Source organism: Myotis myotis, unplaced genomic scaffold (genome assembly GCF_014108235.1).
Source record: "Myotis myotis isolate mMyoMyo1 unplaced genomic scaffold, mMyoMyo1.p scaffold_m19_p_2, whole genome shotgun sequence".
Classification (NCBI taxonomy): domain Eukaryota; kingdom Metazoa; phylum Chordata; class Mammalia; order Chiroptera; family Vespertilionidae; genus Myotis; species Myotis myotis.
The window spans coordinates 149,605,531-149,617,551 of record NW_023416324.1 but is presented as its reverse complement, the minus strand read 5'-3'; the positions used below and the strand labels follow the sequence as shown (position 1 = coordinate 149,617,551).

The 12,021-nt window shown below is 39.9% G+C and overlaps 1 protein-coding gene across 1 annotated transcript in view; it reads right to left on the bottom strand.

The window, feature by feature from the left end:
* Positions 1 to 4,750: 4,750 nt before the first annotated feature.
* TMPRSS7 (transmembrane serine protease 7) overlaps positions 4,751 to 12,021 on the bottom strand; it is a 35,696-nt gene continuing 28,425 nt past the window's right edge. The window contains exons 14-16 of the mRNA XM_036348538.1: positions 8,497 to 8,765; positions 6,681 to 6,817; positions 4,751 to 4,918 (exon numbers count right to left, since the gene is read on the bottom strand). Coding sequence (XP_036204431.1) covers positions 4,751 to 4,918; positions 6,681 to 6,817; positions 8,497 to 8,765 — 574 coding nt within the window. The remainder of the gene's footprint in view (positions 4,919 to 6,680; positions 6,818 to 8,496; positions 8,766 to 12,021) is intronic.

Sequence of the window (12,021 nt, the reverse complement as noted above, 5' to 3'; positions counted from 1 at the left end):
TGATTGATGTTTCTCTCTCATTGATGTTTCTAACTCTCTATACTTCTCCATTCCTCTCTCTAAAAAATAAATAAAATATATTAAAAAAAAAAAAAAAAAAAAACAGGAGGAGAGCCTAAGCTAACTTTGGAACAATACGAAATGAAACAACATCGGCATAATAGGGGTCCCAGAAGGAGAGAAAACTGAGCAAGCAATAGAAAACCTGTCTGAAGGAATAATGACAGAAAACTACCCTGATATTGGGAAGCAGAAAGAACTCACACAAGTCCAAGAAGCTCATAGAGTCCCAAACAAGATGAACCCAAAAAGACAGACATCAAGACACATTATAATTAAATTGGCAAACACCGACGACAAAATAAAAATCTTTAAGGCTGCCAGAGAGAGACAGAAAGTTACCTACAAGGGATCTCCCATCAAATTATCAATTGATTTCTCAACAGAAATACATCAGGCCAGAAGGGAATGGAATGAAATATACAAAGTCATGCAAAGGAATGGTCTGAATCCAATACTGTACACAGCAAGGCTATCAATCAAAGTTGAGGGTGAAATCAGGAGCTTCACAGACAAAAAAGGACTAAGGGAGTTTATTACCAGCAAACCAGCAATGCAAGAAATGCTAAAGGGACTGCTGTAAAAAGAAGAAATAGGAAGGAAAGAAGGCATAAAGAATGAATAAAAATGGTGACAAACAGGTACCTATCAATAATAACTTTAAATGTAAATGGACTAAATGCCCCAATCAAAAGATATAAGGTAGCTGAGTGGATAAGAAAACATGACCCATATATCTGCTGTCTACAGGAGACCCACCTCAGAACAAAGGACTCGCACAGACTGATGGTGAAGGGATGGGAAAAGGTTTTTCAGGTAAATGAAAATGAAACAAAAGTTGGAGTAGCAATACTTATACCTGACAAATTAGACCTCAAAGTGAAGGCCATACTAAGAGATAAGGAAGGCCACTTCATAATACTAATGGGAGCAATCCAACAAGAAGATATAACTCTGATAAAAATATATGCACCAAATACAGGAGCACCCAAATACATAAAAAAAACTTGTAGAAGATATCAAGGGAGATATTGACAGCAATACAGTCATAGTAGGGGACTTTAATAACCCACTAACACCACTAGATAAATCCACTGAACAAAAAATCAGCAAAGAAACATCAATCCTAAATGACTCACTCGATCAGATGGAATTAATTGACATCTTCAGAACATTTCACCCCAAAGCCACAGAATATACATTCTTCTCAAGTGCACATGGGTCATTTTCAAAGATAGACCACATATTGGGACACAGGCAAAGTCTCTTCAAATTCAAGAAGATAGAAATAATATCAAGCATCTTCTCAGATCACAATGTCAGAAAATTAGTAATCAACTACAATAAAAACAATGAAAAAAAAATCAAACACCTGGAGGCTAAATAGCATGCTATTAAATAAAGATTAGGTTACCAAAGAGATCAAAGAAGAAGTAAAAGGCATCATGGCAACAAACAAAAATGAAAACACAACAATCCAAAATTTATGGGGCACAGGGAAAGCAGTCTTAAGAGGGAAGTTCATAGTTATACAGGCCTACTTCAAAAAGGAAGAAAAAAAATGGTAATAAATTAACTAACCTTACAACTCAAAGAGTTAGAAAGAGAGCAACAAGAAAAGCCCAGCAGAAGCAGAAGGAAGGAAATAATAAAGATCAGTGTGGAAATAAATGACATAGAGACCAAAAAAAAAAAAAAAAAAGAAATACAGAAGATCAACAAAACCAACAGCTGGTTCTTTGAAAGGATAAACAAGATTGATGAACCTCTAGTCAGTCTCACCAAGAAAAAAGAGAGGACCCAAATAAACAAAATTAGAAATGAAAGAGGTGAAGTAACAACTGATCCCACAGAAATACAAATGATTATGAAAAAATACTATGAACAACTCTATTCCAACAAAATGGACAACCTAGATGAAATGGACATATTCTTAGAAAAATATAAGCTCCCAAAACTCAATCAAGAATAAAATAAACTGAATAGGCTGATAACTACTAATGAAATTGAAACAGTAATCAAAAATCTTGATATATTATACATAGCAAACCCTAAAGACTCCATCAAAAAATTATTAGACTTAATAAATGAATTTGGCAATGTAGCAGGATACAAAATTAACGCCAAGAAATCTATGGCATTTCTATACACCAATAGTGAACTTACAGAAAGAGAGACTAAAAAAGCAATCCCATTTACCATTGCACCAAAAAAATTAAGATACCTAGGAATAAACTTAACTAAGGAGGTAAAAGACCTATATGCAGAAAACTAAAGGACACTGAAAAAAGAGATAGAGGAAGACATAAACAGATGGAAGAACATACCATGTTCATGGATTGGTAGAATCAACATCATCAAAATGTCAATACTACCCAAAGCAATCTATAGATTCAATGCACTCCCCATTAAAATACCAATGGCATATTTCACAGACCTAGAACAAACTCTCCAAAAATTCATCTGGAATAAAAAAAGACCCCGAATAGCTGCAGCAATCCTGAGAAAGAACAAAGTAGGTGGGATCTCAATACCAGATATCAAGCTGTATTACAAAGCCACTGTTCTCAAAACTGCCTGGTACTGGCACAAGAACAGACATATAGATCAATGGAATAGAATAGAGAACCCAGAAATCAACCCAAACCACTATGCTCAATTAACATTCGATAAAGGAGGCATGAACATACAATGGAGTCAAGACAGTCTCTTCAATAAATGGTATTGGAAAATTGGACAGATACATGCAAAAAATGAAACTAGACCACCAACTTACACCATTCACAAAAATAAACTCAAAATAGATAAAGGACTTAAACATAAGACAAGAAACCATAAAAGTATTAGAGGAATCCACAGGCAGCAAAATAGCAGACAGATGCCGAAGCAATTTCTTCACTGATACTGCTAGGGCAATGGAAACTAAAGAGAAAATAAACAAATGGGACTACATCAAAATAAAAAGCTTCTGCACAGCAAAAGAAACCATCAACAAAACGACAAGAAAGCCCACTGCATGGGAGAATATATTTGCCAATGTTATCACTGATAAGGGTTTAATCTCCAACATTTACAGGGAACTCATACAACTGAACAAAAGGAAGATAAACAACCCAATAAAAAAATGGGCAATGGACCTAAATAGAAACTTTTCAAAAGAAGACAGAAGGAAGGCCAAGAGACATATGAAAACATGCTCAAAGTCACTAATCATCCAAGAGATGCAAATCAAAACGACAGTGTGGTACCATCTCTCTCCTATCAGAATGGCTATCATCAACAAATCAACAAATTACAAGTGCTGGCTAGGATGTGGAGAAAGGGGGGAACCCTCATGTACTGCTGGTGGGAATGCAGACTGGTGCACCCACTGTGGAGAACAGTATGGAGTTTCCTCAGAAAACTAAAAATGGAACTCCCATTTGACCCAGTGATCCCACTTCTTGGAATATATCCCAAGAAACTGGAAACACCAATCAGAAAGGATATATGCGCCCCTATGTTCATAGCAGCACAATTCACCATAGCTAAGATTCGGAAACAGCCTAAGTGCCCATCAGTAGATGAGTGGATTAAAAAACTTTGGTACAGCTACACAATGGAATACTATGCTGCGGTAAAAAAGAAGGAATTCTTATCATTTGCAGCAGCATGGATGGATCTGGAGAGCATTATGCTAAGTGAAATAAGCCAACTGGAGACAAATATCACATGATCTCACTCATTTATGGAATATAATGAACAATATAAACTAAGTAACAAAAACAGATCCAGAGGCAGAGAAGCATCTATCAGACTGTCAAACCCAAAGAGGAAGGTAGGGAAAGGTGGGGGTGAGGGGAAAAGATCAACCAAAGGACTTTAATGCATGCATATAAGCCTAACTAATGGACACAGACAACAGGGGGGTGAGGGCATGAGTTGGGGAGGTCAGGGGGGTTATGGTGGGATAAGGACACATATGTAATACCTTAATAAAATAAAATAAATCTACTCCATGGGAAAAAAAATAAAAGTAAATTTAAAAATAAATAAATACATAAATAAATAAATTTTTTAAAAAATGTATAGTTGTTGCCAAGATTTGCTGACCAATATAAGATGTTCAATTTTGCTTTTCTTGTTGCAATACTTGCTCTTCTTTCTTTATCTTCTTTAAGAGCAAATAGTATCCCAAATGTTTATTGCATAAACCAAGAAATAAGCTATCATCAAAGTGACATCACCAAAACATTAGCATCTGTGAAGGAGACATTTTTTGTGTATTTAAGTTCATTAGAGCACTAAGTATCAGGCATGTTTCTTTAATGGAATTTCTTATTTCAATAAGACAGATTTGCCTAAAACCTTATAAATAGCTGTACCTTTAATAGGCACATAAAAATGCATTATCTCAACATTTCACCCATTTCATATCTTATTTTAGAGGCTTAGTTCATAACATTATCTAATATTTCTTCCATGTCTGAATCTATGGCCCTTTGATGCTTGAGAATGAATATAACTATATACTTGAGGCAATTTACTAGGGAATACAATACATCTCTCTGCTTTTTAATAAGTAACAAATGTATGCAATCTGAAGCTTGCTCAAGAAAAAAAATTGGTTGTCTTATTTTATTTGTAATTACTCCATTCTTTTTAAAATAACCTATCATATAAATTACAGTCAAAAATCCAACTTGTACTATTACAAAAGAGGGACATATTTATGAATCCAGGAAACAAAGTTTGACACCCTCGTGTAAACACCAGGAAAGTTTGGTCTTCCGCATCCATGTCCCCAGCTAACAATGCCAGTCAAAATCCATTTTCCATCACTTTTTCTTCGACAAGACAAAGGTCCACCCGAATCTCCCTACACAAGAAGATAATGTGAGTATGAAGTACATTTGCCATTAACTTTGTCACTAATGTATCTAATGGACTGTATTCCACACTCCCATTCTGACAGGTTTTTGCTGTACTAATTATTATGCAGTTTGGACAAGTGTCAAGAAATAATGTGAAATTCCCAATATCATTTTAGAATTACTTTCCTTATAATCAAAATTCTGTATTCATTACAAGAAATTTGATTCTTCAGGCCAGAAGTAACATTAGAATATTCTTGCAGGGGAAACAATTCTCATAAACTGCCAAACAAATAATGAACCTCAATAGTAATAATGATACTAATAATAGCTAACATTTAATGTGAGCTATGTGCTAAGCTCTGTTTTGGGTCATTTAATCTTCACAATAACCTTATGAGGCATTGTTACCTTGGAAGGTTAACCTCTACCTCTAGGCGATGTACATTCAGTGGTTGGCTCATAGTCCCAAGGAAGAAAGTACAAGAGACCCTGTTTAGTTAGCCAGGTCCAATGAGGTAGCCCTAAGGATCACTGGCTGGCAGCTGGCAGAAACAAATCGCCCTCACTTGAGGGTCCCTTCTGATACCTCAACTCCATAAAGCAAAGACTGAAGTAATACAAAGTTTAAAATAATTCCTACAGTATTCATCATTTAAATTATAATGTCTGGATATTTATTTTCTCATTTTGGAGAATAAGAAAAACTGTAACTTACTCAGAGGCAAAGATAAAAAAAAGTATTTCAAATTTGCTCCTGTATCCCATCCCCATAATTCTAAATCTGATTTAGGTAAATGCTGACTAGTTGAGTCAGAAAATTTTTGAAATTATTGCCACATCTGTAAACCTTGGTGGTTAGGTGGAACAGGACAATATAATTGACTAGCTGCAGTAAGCACCCAGAATACAATAGTTTTAGCATTAGTGAAATAAGGGTTCAAATCCCAGGCCAGGTATTTACTGACTAGCTATGTGACCTTGGGTAATTTATTTACCCTCTCTGTGCCCCAGTTCCCTCTTCTGTAAAATGAGGATAAAAGCTTTATTTGATTTATTCTATATCAAGGACCTAGCATAGGGCTTGCCACAAAATAGGAGCTCAGAAGATGGAAATCACTATTATGATGAGTCGTTATGGCATGGTGGCTAAGGTTGTGGAAAGATGTGGGAACAAGTCCCATTGTCTTCCTCATTCTCTAAATTACCTGTTCACTTTTTGGAAATCATTTAGATAACTGCAGAGATTAGAATCTGAGGCTCAGAGCATTGTCCCCCAAAAGTTACCTCCAACCTTACCACTGTCAAGAAGTGACAGAGGCAAACAAATGAGTGTGCTCTGTCACCTCTCCCACTCCTCTTTCATTTCCCACAACCTGTGTCAAAGGAGTAAGTGAATAAAACCCTTATTTTCAGAAGGTAAATGGTTGCTGCTAAGGAAATCAGTAGCAATTCTAATAGTGTGTGCGTGTGTGTATATTGCTTTGTTTTGTAGTTTTTGGTTTTAAGAAAATCATGGAAGAATGCTAAATGCTGACCTCATTCTCTTAATATTGAAGGAAACTACAGGGGGACCAGAAAACTGAGTTTTATAGACTCAATTATTTAATCATCTTTCTGTGATGTTAGACCATCGGATTATAATTAACAACTGAATTAAGTGAAGCATTAGCCCTAGTTATGTATTTCCCAGTGTTGTGTAGACCAAATGTGAAAGCATTTATGGAAACTATAACATGTTAAGCAGGGAACGGTAAGATGACTTACTCTGCAAGCATCTCTCTTGCCGGACATGACGCCCGCACAGAGCATCCGAGAAGTAATGATCCCATAGGTGGAAACACAGAGGGTTTGGTCAATGAGCTCTACTTCTGCTTGTTGCAAAACAGGGGAGCCTTTATTGTCTGAAAAACATGTTGGAGGCAGAAATCATGGAAATGACTATACTTAATCAGGTTTTTATTAAACAATGTACTCACATTAACTCCTTTCATTCTCAATAACAATTTTTTAGATACATTCTATTATGATCCCCACATTCCTAATGAAGACTGGGAGGCTTAGGAGGTTAAAGGACTTGCCCAGTGGAACACAACTAGCAAGTAACAGAGCAGGATTCAAACCCAAGGTCTGACTCGCTCACCTGAGCTACTGCCATACTCCTTCACCATGTCCTCCTGCTTTCAGTAGGACTGTGAGTCAGCAACCATTATTACCAACACTTACTAGCCAAGTGGAGCAGCGTAACATATATGGGAGTTTCCTAGGAACCATAAAACATAACATTTTGGATATAGCCTTTCCACTTCCTTTTTAACCTATCTGGCTAAGAATACTCAGAAAAATACACATATACACTCATGCTTGTGCAGAAAATGTCTCCTGATAAGTTGGTTGAGTAGACTCTTTCCTCTTGTGCTTTAGGATAATGCATTAAAGTCCTGAGAGGTTAGAAGTGTTCAAGCAGTTAGCCGACTTCACTGTTGAGTCTACTGAGACCTTAGCAGGCCCAAACTGGTGGTGAACATCATAACTTCAATAAATAAATGAAGGCAGTGAGCACTTGAGAAGCTGCCCAGTGAATCTTTAGGGAATGTCCCAGTGGTCGGCAAACTGCGGCTCGCAAGCCACATGCGGCTCTTTGGCCCCTTGAGTGTGGCTCTTCCACAAAATACCAACTTCTGCGCATGGGCCACGAAGTTTCAATCACACTGTACATGTGTGCCTGCACGTGGTATTTTGTGGAAAAGCCACACTCAAGGGGCCAAAGAGCTGCATGTGGCTCACGAGTCGCAGTCTACCGACCACTGTCCTAAACCCTTGGGAATGCCTGCAAGGGAATCTGAGATGGTTAGGAGCTCAAGGGCAAGTATTAGCACTAATCCTTGGAGAGGTGTTCACCTTAAGTTATGGTCTTTTCTCTTCATTATATTAGTATATTTAGAACCGACCGTGACTCCTAGACCATGACAAACCTTGGCAGGTTAGATGTACGGCTACCCTCATATACTCACACTTTTGTGAGTAATGAAAAAGATGCCCCTCCTGGGTAAAGGAAATGTAAAAAGCCATCCCCAGGCCTGAACGTGCAGTCTGGAGAGCTAAGGGCAGGCTGGATTTCAGCCCTGACTCTCAGTACCTCAACCAGATGTCCCTGTGTAAGACATACTTGTATAATCCTCCAAACAGATGTCTAGGAGTTGACACAGTAAGGTGTGTGAGTGTGTGTGTGTGTGTGTGTGTGTGTGTGTGTGTTCTTTCTTTCTCCTTTATGAAGATGAATCACTTCTTTGGATGAAAAGGGAACCTAGAAAGAAGGAGGAATTTATTCCTATTTTTAGTGGAAAACCCCTCAGAGTCTGAAAGGCTATCTTTTCAATCCTGCCTTGTTTCTTTTAGGGATACATGGAAAGCATCATAAAACAGGAATAATAATACCTTCCTCCATTCTACCTCTTGGAGTTATTAGGAGGCTCAAAGGAGACCATCTACAAGAACCCCCTCTATGAACCCCTAAGCACTAGATCAGCACAAGTTATTGTTATCTGGAGGGAAGAGCATGGCGGTTCAACCATACACACACCTGCTTCGTGCCTTCGCCCCCAGCCGGTCACCCAGCACTTTTCCCCACTGCGCACTTTCTGGCCAGCAGGAGGGATGCATATTGGCTGAATGAGCTGTTTCAGGGTCTCAGGCCAGGCGACACTGAGCTGTAGCAAGGCAATATCGTAGTCGAAGGTCTGGCTGTTATAGTACTCGTGGACCACAATTCTTCTTACGGGGGAGACAAACTTGGCATTCCCCTGCACATACATCCCCAGGTGAGCAGTCCATGGCGTCGGGTCTGACAGCCTGGTAGAAAAGGATCCAGGCAAGAAGTCAGTGGCTTAATGAACCAGACATGGTGAAACAAGTATTCCACAGAGAGATGAGCAAAGGGAGGTCTGACTTTCATTCCCTATCACAGTCGCTGGCTCTGTCCACAGACGTGGCAAGAAGCACAACTTCTCTGAGGCTCTCTGGTCTCCATATTAAAACCAGAGATAGAGTAAGGTGTAGTGAGGGTGGTGAATGATAGCTCCTAGTATGCACCAGCAACATCCTAAGGAAATGTTGGAAATTTTCTTGCCACTGGTATTTCATAATCCACACACAAGTAAGAACGTTAGTGAATAGAATGAATGCTATATTCTTCCGAGTGATACTAACAATAGTCTTCAATGGAGGCAGCCAGGGCCAGTAAGACAGTGGTCTGGGAATCCTTTTGCCAAATTCCAATAATATAGATAACCAGGAGAGAAACTAAGATGGCGGCATAGGGAAACACCGAAATTGCTGCCTCTTACAACAACTTCAAAACACAACAAAAAGACAAAACGGACATCATCCAGAACTTGCAGGAAGGCTGGCAGAGTGGAAATTCTACAACTAGAAGGAAAGAGAAAAGCACATTGAGGGTCAGGAGCTGCGGAAGTAAAGTGCAAAAGTACGGAGGCTCGAGAGTGCACGGAAAGGGGCTGGTACCTGAGGACGTGGCTGTCTTTTTGAATCGGGAGGGAGTCACAAGCTCCCAACTGCTCTGAACTCCGGTTCCGGGAAGTCTCTGAGGACCCAGGACTCATACGGGGAGAAACTGTACTGTCTGGCAGCGGGAAGAACTCGGAACTCAAGGGCGGCTTTCCCTCAGAGGTGCTTGCAGCAATTAAATTATCAGGACACTGAGACGCGCTTGGCCCCTTAGGGCAGGGCTGAGAATCCGCCATAGTTCCTTGCTCTACCCTTTGATTCCCTGAGACCCCGCCCCACCCAGGCTGCGGCAGAGGCTTTTGCATATGAATGCCCTGGCCCTTTGCAACCTGAAAATTACCTAACAAACTGCAGCTGGGCCACAGACTCAGAACTTCCAAGAGAAGGCCCAAGGCCCCACAGCAGCTTGCATTGCTTCACAGCTGGACCTCATCAGGGCACCTCCAAACTCCAAAAAAGGAAGGGACATCTGCAGTTCTCTTCATAGATCCTGCTGGGTAACCTCCAAGAGCCAGTGTACCCAGTGGTTAGAGGGGGACCATCCGGATTACAACTCCTCAGATCCATAAGGGACACACCCACGGGGCAGGCTCAGTGAGCACCAAAGCCCCACTGAAGCAAGTCTTGCCCCAGAAGGGTGTCTTCAGCACAGAAGTGCTCCCACTGCAGACACAGCTGATTCTCACTGCCAATTGGCCTGGAGGTCAACTCCTCCCAGTGATCCTACAACAATCAAGGCATAACTACAACAAGACTGTGCACAAAGCCCACAAGGGGGTGCACCAAGAGTGCCCACCTCAGGTAACGGGGGAGGCTGAGCCACTGGGCCCTACAGGACACCTAGCACACAAAACCACTCTACCAACACAGGGAAGCATAAAAAATGCGGAGACAAAGAAACAGGTCACAAATGACAGAAATGGAGGAAAGCAAATGACTGGATATAGAGTTCAAAACCATGTTTATAAGGTTTTTCAAGAATTTTATGGAAACCGCCAATAAATTTAGTGAGACCCTCAAGAAATCTAGTGAGACCCTCGAGGATATGAAAAAGGACCAACTAGAAATTAAGCATACACTGACTGAAATAAAGAATAATATACAGAGATCCAACAGCAGACAAGAAGATCCCAAGAATCAAGTCAAAGATTTGAAATACAAAGAAACAAAAAATACCCAACCGAAAAAGAAAAAAGATTCCAAAAATATGAAGATAGTGTAAGGAGCCTCTGGGACAACTTCAAGCGTAGCAACATCAGAATTATAGGGGTACCAGAAGAAGAGAGAGGGCAAGATATTGAAAACCTATTTGAAGAAATAATGACAGAAAACTTCCCCCACCTGGTGAAAGAAATAGACTTACAAGTCCAGGAAGCGCAGAGAACCCCAAACAAAAGGAACCCAAAGAGGACCACACCAAGACACATCATAATTAAAATGCCAAGAGCAAAAGATAAAGAGAGAATCTTAAAAGCAGCAAGAGAAAGAAAGTCAGTTACCTACAAGGGAGTACCCATACGACTGTCAGCTGATTTCTCAACAGAAACCATGCAGGCCAGAAGAGAGTGGCAAGAAATATTGAAATTGATGAATAGCAAGAACCTACAACCAAGATTACTTTATCCAGCAAAGCTATCATTCAGAATAGAAGGTCAGATAAAGAGCTTCACAGATAAGAAAAAGCTAAAGGAGTTCATTACCACCAAACCAGCATTATATGAAATGCTGAAAGGTATTCTTTAAGAAGAGGAAGAAGAAAAAGGAACTTTTACCATTTGCTACAGCATGGATGGAACAGGAGAGCGGATAAATACCACATGATCTCACTCATTTGTGGAATATAATGAACAACATAAGCTGATGAACAAGGACTGATCCAGAGACGGAGAGGCATTGATTGGACTGTCAGGCCTTGGAGGGAAGGTAGGGGAGGGTGGGGGTAAGGGCGAAAGATCAACCAAAGGACTTATATGCAAGCATATAGGCCTAACCAATGGACACGGACAACGGGGGGGGGGGGGGGGAGGGTGAGCGCATGAGTGGGGGGGGGGTAGGGGGTAACGTGGGGATAAGGACACATATGTAATATCTTAATCAATAAAAAATATATTTAAAAAAATATATAGATAACCAGATAGATTAGAATTCAAAGTGCTATAAGCAGGGATTTAATGAAATTATTGTTTGCTGGAAGATTTAAGGATCACTGCTCTAACTGCTCAGGCATGACCATTCCCAGGGGCCCTTCCAGAACTCTAATCCTGACCCCCGTGGCCTCCCACAAAATCAAGAAGGGTCTTGTTGTCTCTATGGGAGGTTTTCATCTCATTTCACCAGTACAGCAGGCTTACTCTGGTGGGGTGAAGAGAATGTGGAAGCTTTGGAAGTAAAATAAGGACAGAACTCAAAGAGTGTGACCCCTAATTTGCTTAGCTGACATCTCATCGGTGGTACTGGCGACCCAGAAACCCAGAAGGGTATGAAGGTTAACATATAACTTGGAGCAGTTTCATAGCATTAAAGACTAGTGGTCATATAAAAGCTGTTTTAGTCATTAATAAGAATCCTGTAATTTCTGGGA